At 47.0% G+C, this 16,637-nt stretch overlaps 1 protein-coding gene across 2 annotated transcripts in view; it reads left to right on the top strand.

Annotated features, from left to right (window-relative positions):
• Bves (blood vessel epicardial substance) overlaps positions 1-14,249 on the top strand; it is a 34,858-nt gene extending 20,609 nt beyond the window's left edge. For both annotated transcript variants that reach the window (XM_050123957.1, XM_050123959.1), the window contains one exon: positions 13,714-14,249. In XM_050123957.1, coding sequence (XP_049979914.1) covers positions 13,714-13,838 — 125 coding nt within the window. In that variant the 3' untranslated portion in view covers positions 13,839-14,249. The remainder of the gene's footprint in view (positions 1-13,713) is intronic.
• Positions 14,250-16,637: the final 2,388 nt, after the last annotated feature.

The raw sequence follows: 16,637 nt of genomic DNA on the forward strand, positions 1-16,637 counted from the left end.
CGAGTGAAAAATAACAGAACAGAAACCATAAAATAATACCAGGAGGGCATTCCAATGATTACAGAAATCGCCTGCATTTATTTTTTCATAGCTTTTATAAGCAATGTAAACTGGAGGGGAGTGAGCCAGGGTAGGGAGAGAAGGTAAAGAAAGACCTTATTAACATGATAGTTAGGGCAGCTCACACAGTCAATTGCTTTATCACTCTGAGACATCAAATTATTAACATTCTGTTGTCTAGGTAGTGAAGCTGCTCTAGATCACATATCCTGAAGGCAGAGGCAGGCAGATCTTTGTGAGTTCGAGACCAGCCTGTTCTACAAGAGCTAGTTCCAGGACAGGCTCCAAAGCTACAGAGAAACCCTGTCTTGAAAACCAAAAAAAAAAAAAAAAAGGAGCAGAAGTACATTTGCATATCCTGACCACCTGTCAGGATGGCATGGACCTACTTGAATGAGCTATTTTAATGTTAAAAGAACCAAGCAATCACATCCTGAATTGGGACATGCAACTACACATGTCTATCATTTGAGCAACCTCCAACTCTGATGGATGACAAGGTGGAAATGGGCCCATATTTTTGGGCCTCCACAGTGCAGTCTCTTAGTTTATAGGCTCCCTGCTCCTTCTCCTTAAACATTTTTTTACTTACAGAATATTGACTCCTCTTTTACATTTTTTTGAACAGGGTCCCAGGTATCACAGGCTGGCCTTGAACCTCTTCTTCCTGCCTCTATCTTCCATACCGCCCAAGTTCTGAGGTTATAGATGAGTGCCATCCTACCTGATGGTTTTACACTGCCAGGGATAAACTCAGGCGAACCCTGTACCAACTCTTTCCCAACCTTAGGACATTGGCTCTTAAGCATTCCTGTGGATCACTTGGAATTGCGTGACAGCTCCTGATAGAGCACTGTTGGCTTGGGAGTTCACATCTGAACACATTCCCACCTGATAGTTTGAAAGGGAGGCTGTAGAACCCCTGGATTCTGGAACTCTGCTATCAGTGTCGTGAGGGAGTGGTTGCAGTGGTCTCGTCGGTCTTGTCTAACAGTATCTCATGCTTTGGACTTGCATGGAACACTGCAGGCATATTATTTCTAAAGACGTTGGCCGGGATGCTGTATAACACCACAAGCATTGCAGCATCTGTGTTACACAGCAGATACGCAGTTAGACACAAACGCAGTTCACAAAGAGGTGAAGAGAAATGAACAGTTTCAATGAAATTACTGCCACGCTCCCTTCTTATACTGTGCTCTCTTTGTATGTGCCTCAGTGCCAGGGTCACAGCAAGATCTGTACTCTCTGCCACAAAGACTCCATCCATGTCCTGCTTCAAACTGTCACTCAAAGAGGAAAAGGCACAGCCCTGTTGTTATTCAGTAGCTCGTAATCCCCTTAACTGTTTTGACTCTCCCGTCGCGTCGTTTGCCATGTTCCAAGTTTTCATGCGTAACTGTGAGACAGAAGAGGGGGTCAAGTTAGCCACAGTAAGTGGACATAGCCACATCTGTATGAACTGGCTTCTCTTTGCTGCCTGGTTAGTGTTGCTTCATCGTAAGGGAAACTTGCCGTGATGTCTTCTGACTTCAGCTCCCTACAGTCAGGTCCGAGTGCTCCGTCTTCCTCTTGTCTCTCACACAGATTGATTGTATCTGGTACTTCTGTCACTGGTGAGTGTGGCCAAGCATAGACGTTGTCATGGCGACAAGAGAGCCTGTTTCATTTCTCTGAATGTGGAAGAATTTTGTTTTAATTTAATTGGAATTAACTAACAGTTGCTTTGTTTCTCTGATTCTCAAACCATGAGATAATTTGGATAGCATCATTTGGGGCTCATCTTTGAATGAGTTTGTTACATTTTTCCTGAGATAGAATTAATATTTATGATGATATTAAAGGTATTTTGAAGTAAGAGATTTCTTACCGAGGAAAAGGCTTTGTTTTGTGTCAGGGTGTTGCCATAGGCAAGGTAACCCATGAGCGAGTTGTGCAGACATGCGTGGCTCCCATTCGTTAGTATTCTCATCTGCGGAGACTCGCCACAGGCCTGTCACTACAGGCTTCTCTTAGGTAGCTTGTGAATTTATTACCTGGAGAGGTACAAAAGCCAGTGCGGCATTCTTAGTTTCAAGGCTGGCTTCATGAAATAATCTGTCCAACTCAATTTGTATCCATGCCCGCTAAGAACAAGAGCAGACCTATAAGCAGGGGCTTCGTGAATCACAGAGACAGAGCAGATGCAACCAGTCAGGGGGCCTGGAAGAAGAGCTGATGGGCAGTCACTGGATGGGTTGGAGGAGCAGTGCCCCGTTTCGTAGACAGGAAGGTGCAGCTCAGGAGGGTAAGTCACCTCGCCATGGTCTTGCGCTGCTTCACTTCCCACGGTCACCTGATCAGCCTGAGCATAAACCTCCACCTCCGGGGGAGCCCCTACCTGCTCTGTCAGATGACGTATTGTGAACATTATTTATGCTGTTTAATCCTCACACGCTCTGAGAAAGTGTCCGTTGTCACTTTAGGATGGAGATGCGTGATACGTACCTCTTCTGCCTGGTTCTCAGCCAGCAGGGGCTGTGGTGTGGCCCCAAGGACCCTGTCCTCCCCAGTGTCAAGAAAGACACTGTCCCACAGAGCATCTTCTCAACTTGTAGGATGCCAGTGATAGGATTTCATATAGCTAGACACATTTAATCTTTTTAATGGAAGTGTTTAAAAGAGTGATGGAGAGATGTTTCAGTTGGTGACGTGCCTATGTTCAGGCATGAGGTCCTGAGATTGGTCCTCATCATCCACATAAAAAACCTGCATTGGAGCTGGAGAGATGGCTCAGAGGTTAAGAGCACTGACTGCTCTTCCTGAGGTCCTGAGTTCAATTCCCAGCAACCACATGGTGGCTCACGGCCATCTGTAATGAGATCTGGTGCCCTCTTCTGGTGAGTAGACATACATGCAGACAGAACACTGTATACATAATAAATAAAACTCATTTAAAAAATTAAAAAAAATAAAACCTGCATTGGCAGCATGCATTCGTCACCCTGGAGAGAAAATCTAGGATAAAAAGTTGATCTCATCCACTTTTATTTTAGCTCTCCTACCAAATGTTCAGAGTGCTCAGTAATGTGCGGTTACTTATTGGCCTATTCATCTAAACCCTCTTCTTACCTAGTTTGGCTCTCTGCTAACTCCCCTTCCTCTTTCTGCTCAGCTTGGTCTTGTCACTAGTTTCCATTATTTGGTGTTCACCTTTAGAACATCACTTCATATTCGTTCAAACTTTCCTTCCTTTTCTCTCTTCATGTTTAAAAACATGCAAACATTGGCATCCCTACTTTTTATGGTTTGAATATGAAATGTCTCCCAGAGATTTGGGTGTCTGAACATGTAGTCCTTAGCAGGTGCTCAGGTATGGAAGGTTGTAGAACCTGTAAGAGCTGGGGCCTCTCTGGAGGAGGTGTGTCGGTGGAGATAGGCCTTGAGACTCTAGTTCAGTCCCATTTCCTGTCTTCTCTCTGCTTCCTGACTTGGGACACAGTGTGACCAGCAGCCTCATGCTCCTGCCACTGTGCTATCTGCACCACAGTGGATTGTGTCCCTTCCTAACCAGGAGCTAAAGTAAGCCCTTCTCTGTAGTGGCATTTCATCTGTATTTTAACAAATAAAGTTCGCCTGAAGATCAGAGAGTAAAGCAGCCCCACTGTTCAGCCTTACAGAACAGGCAGTGGTAATGTACACCTTTAATCCCAGTAGCCACACTAGTTGCCACAGAAACCAGGCAGTGCATGCCTTTAATCCCATAATCCCAACCCTAGAGAGGATTATAAAACAGGAGGAGACAGCTTTCAGACACAGTCTCATTCTGAGATTCCTGGAGTGGTGTGGGACAATGGTCTGTATTCTGTCAATTATATTTTAAAGAAATACTGATTGGCCAGTAGCCAGGCAGGAAGTATAGGTGGGGATAACCAGACAGGAAGTAGAGGCGGGGCAATGAGAACAGGAGAATTCTGGGAAGGAGAAAGCTTGGTCTGCAGTCCTGTCCCAGTCACAGAAGAAGCAAGATGTGACTGCTTCGCTGAAAAAGGTACCGAGCCACGTGGCTAACACAGATAAGAATAATGGATAATGGATTAATATAAGTTATAAGAATTAATAAGCCTAAGATAATGGGCCAATCAGTTTATAGCTAATATAGACCTCTGTGTGATTTCTTTGAGACTTAACGACTGTGGGAACCTGGCAGGACAGAAAACTCAGTCAACACTAGAGACAGGATCGTCATTTTTGGGCTGAGGTCGAGGTAAGAGCCAGTGGCTGTCAGCTTTGCTTTTCAGATCCTCAGGTTGAACTCCAGTTTCTCTCTGAGTTTTTATTTATCATACATCACTTTTCTCCTTCGTTTGCTTTTGTCATGTATTTCTGACACAGCCACCCTTTGGAATGTTGTGATTCTCATTTTATTCTGAAGCTGTCATGGTCATGGCATATTCTCTTTTACAACTACATCTCCCCGCTTTGGAACACTGGCACTGTGGTTGATGCAGAACCAGGCAGTAGGTTCTTCCTCCATTTATCTGCAGTTTGGGTCATGAATGTTGAAGGACACTGTTCCTAATATTAAGTACAAATGTATTATTTTCCTTTTGTACATAACATAAAAGTTATTCTATAAGCTTGAAAACATCTGGATAGTTGTTTAAGTTGGCTACGACTTGTGTGTATGGAAGGTTGTTTGTTTTGAGGCAGGGTCTCACATTGCCCACCCTGGCCTTAGATCCTCTATGTAGATGGAGTTGACCTCTTGATCTACTACCTCTGCCTCTCAAGTGCTGGTAATACAGGTATGTGTTATCTCAGATTATTTATTTATTTAGTTAGTTAGTTAGTTATTTTGGATTTTTCGAGACAGGGTTTCTCTGTAGCTTTTTGTTTTTTTTTTGTTTTTGTTTTTTTGTTTTGTTTTGTTTTTGTTTTTGTTTTTTGAGACAGGGTTTCTCTGTGGTTTTGGAGCCTGTCCTGGAACTAGCTCTTGTAGACCAGGCTGGCCTCAAACTCACAGAGATCCGCCTGCCTCTGCCTCCCGAGTGCTAAGATTTATTTTTAATTGACATGTTCAAGGGCAGTGTGATGCTTTGATACATTTGCACAATGAGTAACAACTTTCACCATAAGTCAGCAGTTCCCAACCTGTGGGTCTCGACACCTTTGGGGTTGCATAGCAGATATCCTGCATATCAGATATTTACATTATGATCCCTAACAGTAGCAAAGTTGCAGTTACAAAGTAGCAATGAAGTTATCATGGCTGGGGGTCAGCACAGCCTGAGAAACTGTATTAAAGGGTTGCAGCCTTAGGGAGGTGAGAACACTGCCTTAAGTATTTACTTTGTGTTTGTGTTAAGAACCTCCGAGTCCTCTCTTCTGGCTTCTTTGAACTATGCAGTACATTGTAACTGTAGTTGCTCTGCTGTACAGGAGCATCAGAAGCTCATCCTGCCTCCTTGCCCCTGCCGACTCCAGCTCACTTGGCACCTTGACTCTGGAGTACTTGTGTTGCCTTCTTTCCTTGAGGGTGTTAGCAGGGATGTGAGGGTCAGAGCCTGAGCCCTGGAACTAACAAGCTAGGTTTACATGCCTGTCCTCTAGGCCAGTTAGAGACAATACTGAAAAGCAGAGAAGGTTTCTTCAGTGTGGCCCCATTGGGAAGAGCAGGAAAGTGGGCCAAGGACACACATCCCTTCCAGCCACCTGGCAGGAGGTTTATTTAAAGAGAGGGCAAGAGGTATGCATAGGTCTCAATTCAGGTCAAAGCGCGTGACCATAGCCGTTGTCCTTGCTCCAGTTTCTCCTGCAGTTGTCCGTGTGTGAAATCTCTTTCCTCTGGCTAGCAGGGCCACGGCCTTTTCCTTTTTCCAGCATGCAGCCTCTGAGAGCATTCCAGTTCTCAGGTCCATTGCCTCCGTGGTCTCTCAGCCAAAGGGAAGGGCACAAGTGTCTCTTGAGGGCCTCTTCCTCCGGCCTGGCTTATGCGTCTCACAGCCCCTGGGTGGGAGCCATGCTGAAGTGGCAGTTCTGTGCCCTGTACCCTCAGCCCCACCTTCTCCTCCTGTTCGCCCCACTCTCCCCAGTTAGCCATCGCCTGAGCTCTCTGTGCTCCTGACTGGTCTGTTGTCTCCTCCTCAGTGTTCTCCTCATAGACAGATGAGGCTATTGGATTCGCGCTGCTCACCCCAGGTGCCATGTGGCCAAGGACCTCACCCCCCCCCCAGCTGTTCAGGGAATAACGTGAGAACCCTTTGGGCCACAGTAAGTTTTCCCAGGAGCCACCAGCCTGCACTGTCCTAGCTACTGTCCCGTAGTCTTGGCTTTAGTTCCCTGGTGTTGGTGTTGAATCGTTTTAGGGGAAAATTGGGTATAGAGGCCACAACTACATTTCAGTATTATTGTCCATAAAGCTTCCATTCAAACTCAGTTTCTTCAGTCCAGAAAAATGTGTAGGGCTCAGAATATACATCAGCAGTAGAGCATTTGTCTAGAACTGACCCTGGGTTTGATCCCCAGCTTTGGAAGAAGAGAAGGGGGGGGGGGTGAGACAAAAAGGGTAGAGGAAGTGGAGGCAGGAGAAAAAAGGGAAGCGGTGTCTGTGTAATAATAATAGAGGCAGAAAATCGGTGATAATTCTTAGAAAAAAAAGTATTTAAGTCCTTCCTCATCACTATTCATCAAAAATTGTATAATCCAATTAAAGTCCTAACCCTTATAAAATTTTTAATTACTTTACTTGCTAAAGCAGTTAGCCAGATGGTTAAACATGATAGTATTTTGAAAAGAATGAAGAAAAAAGCCATGAAAGTCGACAAGGGAAGGAAAGCACCCAGGGCATCATCAAACAGACCACAAAAGTGTTATGCCTTAAAACAACTCTGTTTCTCAAGTCAAGAGGGGACATGAGACAAACTTATATTGCAAAGCGTAACTTCCTTGCAGCTCAGACTTAAGGCTGCTTCCTCAAGCTGGGCAGCAGGCCTGACCTTTGCTCTGGATCTAAAAACAGCTAATCCTCTGTTCACCCTCCTAGGAAAGGCCCTCGGGGCCTGGTGTGATTATAAGCTCCTGGAAATAGAAATGAACTTAAGAGGCACAGAGTTCTGACACATGGGGTTTCCCTCACTGACTCTTCCTCCACTGTGCATGCATCTGACCCCTGTGGGGCATGCTTTTTAAGGCCCCTGTGGCTCTACCCAAGGATCTAGGAAGACAGGAAAAGGTCTGTGGAGGGCAGAGCCTATCTCCACAGCCTGTGTCTCTCTGTAGAGCAGGCAAGGACACGTAGGGACGCATTGGGACCTCACAGTGTGACAGGCAGTAGCCACAGTCTCAGCAGCTCTGCTGAGGGAGGTTGCTGTCACTGGAGTCCAGCACAAGTGAAGGTGCCCACTGTTGGGGACAGGGTGTGGCTGAGTCTCAGTCTTCCACATTTGCCGTAGTCGTTCTTCTGCGCTGAGAAGAACATCCCAGTCTGGCAGTTCTGTCCTGTCACGTGAGCGTCTGTGAACCTGGGGGTCCAGCTCCGAAGAAGGGATGCTGCTTCTCCTGAGCCGGATGCTTGTGGGAAGGGTGTGGAATTCTGCTGACCGGGACTTTGGCTGCTGGATGTAATGTGAAAGTAACTTCTCATGTAACTGCCCCACGGGTTTATGCCCTGTCTGGGATGCAGTTCAGTTGGAGACTATTTATTTCATATACTTTCTTTTCATTTCTTTTTTCCCCCTTTTTATTGAGCTCTACATTTTTCTCTTCTTCCCTCCCTGCCTCTCCCCTCCCCTTCAATCCTCTCCTGTGGTCCCCATGCTCCCAATTTATTCAGAAGATCTTGTCTTTTTCTACTTCCCATGTAGATTAGATCCACGTATGTCTCTCTTAGGGTCCCCATTGTTGTCTAGGTTCTCTGGGATTGCGGTTTGTGGGCTGGTTTTCTTTGCTTTATGTTTAAAAACCACTTATGAGTGAGTACATGTGATAATTGTCTTTCTGTGTCTGGGTTACCTCACTCAAAATGTTTTCTAGCTCTATCCATTTTCCTGCAAAATTCAAGATGTCATTATTTTTTTCTGCTGTGCAGTACTCCATTGTGTAAATGTACAACATTTTCCTTATCTATTCTTTTTCATATACTTTTTAAATAAGAAACTGTTAACTGTTTGGTTGGAAGTGTCACCCCAGCCCCCTGGCACCCCATATATCCAAAAAGTCTGAAGTGTTTGGGTCCAGGTGTCACCCCAGCACCTGGCATCCATTCTAAACTGTTTGGGTGGAACTTTCCACCCCAAGCACCTCCCCTGGGAGTTACTGCAGTCCAGACTTCACCTCTGAGAAAGCCACCAAATGGTGACCTCCCCAGAGAGGGCCAAGACCACTCCCATAGGCTATTTAACCTGCCCCCCAGAGAACAAACACGTGGTCTTCCTGGTTCTCCTTTTGGTGTTTTCCCAGAGGGCCAACCAGGAGCACTGGCCTCCATTAAACCTGGGCTTTTTCTAATTCCGTTTGATTTGGTCTGATTTGGATTATTGCTTTGGCTGAGAGGCTTATCGGGCCATAAAAACTTTATACTAACTAGAAACCATAGCCTAGCATATTAGAAGGTAATTTTAACTAATAGTAAAAATAATAATAATTATAATGATCTCTTCCTGACCACAATACATAGTTAAGCTGTCTCCCAACTATAAATGTAGTATAAATAAGAAAATGCAAGGATCCATTTTCTAGAAATTTAATGACTGTGAAAGAATTATTTGCCCCCCCCCCCATTTGGAATAGAAAAACATTATAGAGACGCTGTGAACCTCAGAGTAGTGTCCTGATGCAGGTATGGGGGAAAGAGCTAGAACGAGGAGAAGCCGTTTCCCCCTCAACTTCTCATACTTTCACATGGATGTGAGGCAGGCAGGACTTTTGGACAATGCCTGCGGCTGCCTCAGTGCATAGAATTGTTACAAAACTGGGCTCGCTGGTGGAAGAACGCATCACTGCTCAACTTTGTAACTGTAATATAGTTCCCTTGAAGTGTGTGGTATTCCCACGTGGTTTGGATAATACTCCAGTGGATCTGGATTGAAGGGGCGAGGAAATGATTCACAGCTGTGTGATGATGGTATTGAATCTATCCTATCCTGGAGGTCGCCCAGTGGCTCAGATATTTCAGCTAGAGACCAGGTGACCTCCTCCCTCTTCAAAGCCAGCCTTCTTGCAAGTGTTAACAGTAGTAGGTTCTCAGGCCAGGCCAGGTGACCATGTCGGACTGTTGACTGTGACATCTGCTCTAAGCCACAGTGGCATGGGAAACCTGGGCTAACTGAAATGCTTGCCAAGACTGGGTACTCTGTGGCTTTGATTCCTAGCCAAGAGCCAGGCAGCCAAGTGGCATTGGGTAGTTGCTGACGGCAGTAATTGGCTCGTTCCTCTCCTGTGCTTGTCTGCCCTGGAGGAGACATAGATAGAGAAGCAGCATCACTGGAGGTCTGAGCCATGGGAGCGACCAAACTCGGCCGCAGGGAGGACAAGTACATTGCTATTCTTAGCATTTTGTACACACGTTGAACCCCGCCAGGCTGTCAGGGAGCCTGGTTTGTCCTTCTAGGATGTCTGTCCAGAGACTCCCTCCCCGATGGGGAGGGAGTCCTCAGCTGCCACCCCTTCTGTCTTTCTGGGGTTGTCATCACGTGGTGATGCTGCATCACCCTGAAAGGCAGTTTGAGTTCTGAGGAACAGATAAGTTAATTCTCTGTGTGTATGCGGCCTGGGTGGCTGATCTCTTCCTTACCACATATTCTAGGCTGACCTTGTACTCACCGCAGTCCTCTGCCTCGGCCTCCCAGCACCACGTCCAGCCCAGCCCAGCCTAGCCCCCAACCACTTCCAGGCACTTGTTCTTGCTGAGTGGCCAGGAAAGCTTTAACAGTTGATGGTACTAAGCAGGCAGAGTTCTTGGCCATGTGCTGAGAAGTGTCGTATTAGTGTTCCAGCAGCCCATGATGATGAGGCCCCGAGTTCCCAGCTAGCAGGGTGAGGCCTAAGCACCTGGCAGTGAGGGACAAGGTCCTCAGTCTTACTCTAAGTTGCAACACAGGCCCCATAGGTAGTGTCAAGTCCGGAGACTTAAGAAATGTTCTCAGAATTGAAATCCTTGGGTGATGAGGGTGAGCTCGAGTCCCTGTGTCCCAGTGAGATTTCCCCAGCACAGGACTTACTAATTTCACAGAAGCCTGTGGTACCCACCAGCACTGGGGCTGGCCTCAACAGGGATTCAGTGTGGAGACTCACTGAATCAGCCTTGTCGTCTGACAGTTTCTGTGAAATGCTGCAGGGAAGGGAATCACCATGCATTTAAGTAATTGTGAAGGGCCTGTCCTGACTGTACGGTAGGCTGGAGGAGAGAGGAGGTGGTGGGTAGAACTCTCAGTGACGCTTGTCTTCCAGTCAGGGAGAGGTTCCCATCAGCCCGTAGTGTGATGCGGAACTGAGATAAGATGGTAGAGGGAAATAGGGAGGATCCTATTTGTTAAGTTTCAAACCCGGACAAACAGTTGAGGTGCCCTATTTAACATATCAAAGCAGATCTGGCTGGCAGGTTCTTCCAGCTTTCCTCAGGACCTACTCATCACACAGGTATGGCTGGCATATGCCACCCCTACCCTGAACTCTCCAGCCCAGGGAGATGCCCCAAATGCTCTTCTTTATATAATCCAGACATTTTGGTTAACCGCCCACTACTGCACTTGGTTCCCGTCTCTCCCTTTTCCCTTCCTGTCCCATCTCTCCACATGGCCCAGCTCAATCTGGTCATGGCCACACTGGACTCTCCCCGATGTCCCTGTCCCTACTTCTACCCCTTTATTTACAGTAAACTTTCTCCTCCATAGCTAGGAACAGCCATGTCCTTTCCTTTCCTTTTTATTTATTTATTTTTCATGAAATACTGAGGAACTCTACAAAGAAAGGGTAGACATTTGACTGGGGTGGGCATTCTAGACAGAAAAGCAAGGAGAGAGAAGAAGACCGGGCTGGGTTTGGGAAGCAGTGAGTTCCTAGCTTAGGCCTCCTTTGGGGCCGTCCTGTGAGCCCCAGGTGCTGGCCAGAGGTTATCCATGCCCACTCCTCATCCTGTTAACGCTACACTCTTAAGTATTGCCTCTGTTTTCCCCAGGAAGATACCATAGGGACAGACTGAGACTCTTTCCCAGAAGAGCTGGAAGTTCTTGGAAGGTATTCCATGACCACTTCCAGTTATACTGTAACACTGGAAGTTATCTATCTTTCCTCTCTGAAAATATGACAGATACTGGGTTGAATAGCTGAGAGACTCACCCACTTGGACTCTAATGTAGAGCCCAGTCTCCTAGACCAGAGACTTTCATCGCCGTTTGATATATGGTCTTGGAAACCCTAGATCAATTAGCCCCCCTTCTTCTCTCAAAATGAACTGGGTGTGTTTGTCACGTACACGCACCGCCGTGACTAGATGCTGTGTGATACTGATTGGGTGTACTGCTCTTAGGCGTGCCGTCCTCGGGCTTATGAGATCGTGAATTCTCAGCCTGACTTAATATTTTATGAGATTCAATCATAACTAGAGGCTATGATCTGGAAGCCATGACGAAGAGTCTTTGCTGTACTCAGGGCAGTTGATAGAAACACAAACTGCTGTTTGAGCACAAACCCCATTTTTGGTGAGGTGGTAATGGATTTTGGCCAATTTTTTTTTTTCATTTTTACCACTGACTTCCAAAGGTGTATTAATTAGTGTTCTCACAAACATTAGCAAGGTGGTCATCTATTTCCCACACTGATCTAAGAACTCAGAAACTGCATAAGCCTCCTAAGACCTTGCCAGGCAAGCACCATCCTTACTAGTTATATTCTACAGTGAAGGAACCAGGCACAAAGAAGTGAAATGCCCTTCCCTGTCACACAGCTCTCAGGCAGAGCCGTGGGAATTCAAACCCCGATAGCGTTTCCTGAGCTTGTCCGGTGTTAGCCACTGTATGCGCAGCCTCTGTTGTTTGCAGAGCTGCGTGTTGTGGCTGAGTGCAGAGCACCTCCCCGCCTTCTGCCTGGAGCAACCTGAGACATCCTTGCCATCCTTCTCTTCTCTAGTAGCTACAGGTGGCCCCAGCACTCCGCGTCCTGCTGTTTCTGACTCTTGACGGCAAGTGTCAGTGACCTTGTCTAACTTCAGAGGGACCAGTCTCTGTCATGTCTAAGGTCTGTGTGTGCACCTTTGTTGTCACCACGTATTTGGAGAGTTGAGTGGCATCCACTGTTCTTCCCCAGCACAGTGCAGCCGTAACTGAATGAATACAGCCAGCTGTGTGGCTTAGGCAAAAAGGGATGCACGGGCGTAGGGAAGGCTGAAGCAGGTGGAGACTCGTTTACGTATAGGATGGACCTTGACCTTGACTGCAGTGATGGGAAAAGGAGAATTCGGGCTTATGTTTGATTGGAAGTGAGACCCCCAGCCCTCTAACACTCCTATGTCCAAGGAGTCTGGGATGATTGGAAGCGTCACCCCAGTCCCTGGCATCATATTTGTCTCCAAGCATCACCACAACCCTTTCCCTGGGAATTACCTTGGCCCCGGAAACCCCGCCAAGCTAAGTGCTGACACCTCCCCAGGGAGGGTCAGAATCACTTCCACAGGCTATTTAGGCGCGCTGGAAAAAGGATCGCGTGGGTCCCTGGGGTTTTTGCGTGGTCTCCCCCCTCTCCCTCTTGCCATGCTGTCCCGGCCACCAGGGATATTTATTAAATGTGGGCATATTTGATTTTTGTCTAATCTGGTTTAGTTGTAATGATTTGCATAGGCAGAGAGGCTGCTCTTAAGACTCTACCTAACAACATTGTCATGTGAACAGGTCATCACACATCTTCAGATTTACTTTATAAAAACCTAGTTTGGGGCCAGCAAGATGTCTCAGCAGGTAAAGGCACTTTTCCCAATCCTAGCAATCTGAGTTCAATCCCTAGGACCCATGGGAGGGTCCTAGGAGAGAGGATAGCTCATGAGGTTGTCCTCTGACTTCCTCTCAAGCCACGGCACAAATGCACAGACGTGTACGCACACGCACGCACACACACAATACATAGCGTGAGCTTTGGGTGAGGTGAGTGAATGAGCTGTCCCGTTGGCCAACTAGCGTCCACAAAGACTCCATGGGTGCCCTCTCCCCAGGATTGTATTTCTTCCACCTGACACCTTCTCTTCACGCTCACTCTTCCACTTCAGTCCCAGAAGTAGCTTCACTTGTGGCAGCAGGAAATGTACTTTTAGGTTAAAGCCTGTAGTTTGGAAACAGAACTTGTTCTTAGGGCAATATGAGTTAAACAACAACTTTCCCAAGCCAATATCAGTTAGATGGAGTCTCCTGGAGGGTACTGATGCAGACGCTGAAGCAGACCGTGGAGCAATGTCCCGGGAATCCTATGCGTTTGTGGGGCCCATGCTACCCAAGCACAAGCAGCAGGGTCTGTTCGGGTGCTCTCCAGACTGAGAGTCTCACGCTTGACGTGGTTGCTCAGCGAACCACTTACTGAGACACGCAAGGGTGCATTCCCAGAACGAGCTCTGCATCCCCACGTGGTTTGACCTCCCAGGTGCTGGGCACGACGTGCATTCAGCAGTTTGTTCTCTGTGCTTCTTTCCAGCTGTGTCCTCCCCGCAGCAGCGAGCGTCCGGCAAGATGAAGCCAATAGAGGAAGGGGTGGAAGATGAAGACGAGGTCTTCGTACAGGTGTCCACAGATCCACTTAGAGTCCACCAGTTGCACTGATGAGCCTTTAAGTGACCAAGATGGAAGCCGTCCTGACAAGAACTACTGTGACCTGACTTTCAGGTGGTTGCTTCAGTCCTGCCAGATGGGAAGTGAGGGAGGGCCCCAGTCGGAAATTGTGGGCCGCCTGCCCTGTCGGTTAGCTCCTTGAGTTAGCCGAACCTTCTGACGAGGCCTTGTTTGATTTTGAGATATGTATTTTCTCAGTAGATATATTAATATTATTTTAATTAATCTTAGAGCTGTCAACACAAATGCCTTTTCACTTATTTTTCTAAGTGTGGCTCTTTTTTCTCACGTGTATCTTTTTCTCTATCATTGTCATTCAGAACAAGTTGTTCTTTTGATCGTTATAACAATGTAAGTTGAAACTGAGGCTGACATAACATTAAAAATTTTACCTTTTGTTCAGTTGACTTTCTCATGGCAAATTTTAGAGAAAGTTTTCTTTGTCTGGTTCTGTTTTCTGCCCTGAGACCAGAAGTGCCCCACTATGCCAACCTGCTCGTTTGGCTTGCAGATCAGCTGGTAGTGACCGCCCTCCTCCGAGTATGCCCGAATGGCCCTCATCCCTGCAATGCCAGGGAGTGTGAGCATTTCTGAGCTCAGTGCCAACTTGCAGCTGAACTCAACTTTCTGCCTTGTCGTTTGGAGCCATCCTGGCCACCTGCTCAGATGTGGGCAAGGCCTCATGCTACAGGAAGTAAGGGGAGACGGACTGAGCAATACATAGGCTGGGCCACAGAACATCAGCTTTGCCCTTTAGTCTGTGTCTGTGATCCCACATTGCTCCTCTGGAAGCGGATGCACTGAGCCAGACACAGTGATTCGCACCTGTAATGCCAGCACTTGGGGGGTTAAGGCAGGAGGATAGAGTTTGAGGTTCACCTGGGGTCACCTAGTGAGACTTAGTCACAAAACAACAGAACAGAGCTGTGATTGGAGTACAGTTGGGGAGGGAGCAGACAGTTCACCTGAAGCCACAGGCATCTAACCTGGGTATGCTGAGGGGGCCTCGGATACAGATCTTTCCTTCCTGCTAGCCACATTCTTAAGGACGGCAGTAGACTTGGTTTTGCCCAAGTCGTTCAGCTCATGCAGCAGTGGCGCACAGGCCGCTTAGCCAAGGCCGCTGGTTGGCTACGCTACTCAGTTTGTCTCCTCTACTGAAACCAGCTGGAGCCAGCTCCGTGTCATGAAAAGTTCGGAAAGACTCTTCTTTGGGGGTGAACTAAGCCTAAACGAAAAGGCGGAATGACGTCACTGAACAAGCTCTTAATTCTGGAAATCTAAAGACAGAGGTGAATCAGCCTTGACGGAGGCTGTGGCTGTAACCAGGGGCCACTTTCTCCATTAGCACGCGAGAGATGTGGTTGATAGTGTGGATCTGTTTCCATGAACCTACTTAGCTCCCCCTCCCCACATGAGGCTAATTTACAGTCACTCTGGAAATGGCGCTCCCCAGAGAAGACGGGAATATCAGGTTCCACTGGGGCCAAAGTCTTCGTGTGTGGTGACTGCATAGACTGTTCCACCCCAGATGGTAGAAAAGGTGACCTCCGCTGATGGGCTGGGATCTAGCTGAGGTGTCTGGAGTCTGGGAGTGGAACTGTGTGAAAAGCGCTCTGTTAAACCTGGGTAATTAAGAGTCGGTTACTCTTCTCGTGGAAACGTGCTTATCAGTGTCACTGATAGCGAAGATCATAATCTCATGGCGAGGAATCTTCAGAGAGCCACTTAGTCTGAGTAAGAAACCTGAAACTGTTTTTAAGGTCGTACCTTCAAGAAAGACAAAGACGTGGAGAACAGGAGCCCGAAGCCATTGAGTAGCCCTCCCACATAGCCCTGACATCAGATGAGTAAAGAAGAAAATAGAAAAAGAACTCTAAGTGTTAGGTCTGTGGACAACTTTGGATCCATTGACATAGATGAACAAATACAGTTTTCTACAAAGCATAATAGAGTGAAAGATGTTTGTACCAGTCTCCAAAAAGATGCTTCCTCTGGTTTTAGCATTCTGTTAGCTCTGAGGTCAATGTTCAGAAAATGCTCTGCAGAAATTATTCTTATGTATGTCCCTGATCTATGTATAACATCAAGTCAGTTGTATGACCCTAACGTAATGGTTATACTAAAATGTTTTTGTCACTTAGACTATGTTGAAAGTCCTCAGAACATTCATATTTATAAAACAGATAGCACAGATGTAGTATTCTATGTTTCTGGTCAGAATGGGAGCTACACTAACTTTCTAGTTCTTTCTGAAATCCTGTTTCTACCTGTCAACCCTGTTACACTCTAACCACGGGCACCAGTTGTCCTCGGAGGCTTCTAGTGTGTCATTGGCTCTCCGGCATGCTGGATGAGTTTGTGTTGTTTGTTTTAATTCAGAGCCATCAATGTCCGCTTCCTGCTCCCATTAGGGTCCTCAACACACATTTGGTTGCTGGAAAAGACTTTAGGAAAAGCTGGCAGGACCTGCATACTTCTTTGTCCCTGGTGCACTCAGGTTGGTCCTCCAAGAAAGGTCCCCTGCTAGAAAGTGGTGGGTCCCAGCCTCCCAGCTCCTCCTTTAGGGCGTGGTCTCCCTACAGACCCCCAGGGTGCCTCTCTAAGGGTTTAGTTTTTATTTAAATCCATTTGTTTGGTCATTTCTACAACTGCTCTATGGAGACCTCTGACCCTGTGATGCCTGTTTCTTTTTCCCTTCCATTCCCTGGTTGCCTACGTCTGTCACCAAGCCGGAGTGACTGGAATTTCCACCTACTCAGCTCAGTCTCTAGCGTTTGGTAGCTCTGT

Source organism: Alexandromys fortis, unplaced genomic scaffold (genome assembly GCF_014885135.2).
Source record: "Alexandromys fortis isolate MF-2015 unplaced genomic scaffold, M_Fortis_MF-2015_v1.1 scaffold_211, whole genome shotgun sequence".
Lineage (NCBI taxonomy): Eukaryota > Metazoa > Chordata > Mammalia > Rodentia > Cricetidae > Alexandromys > Alexandromys fortis.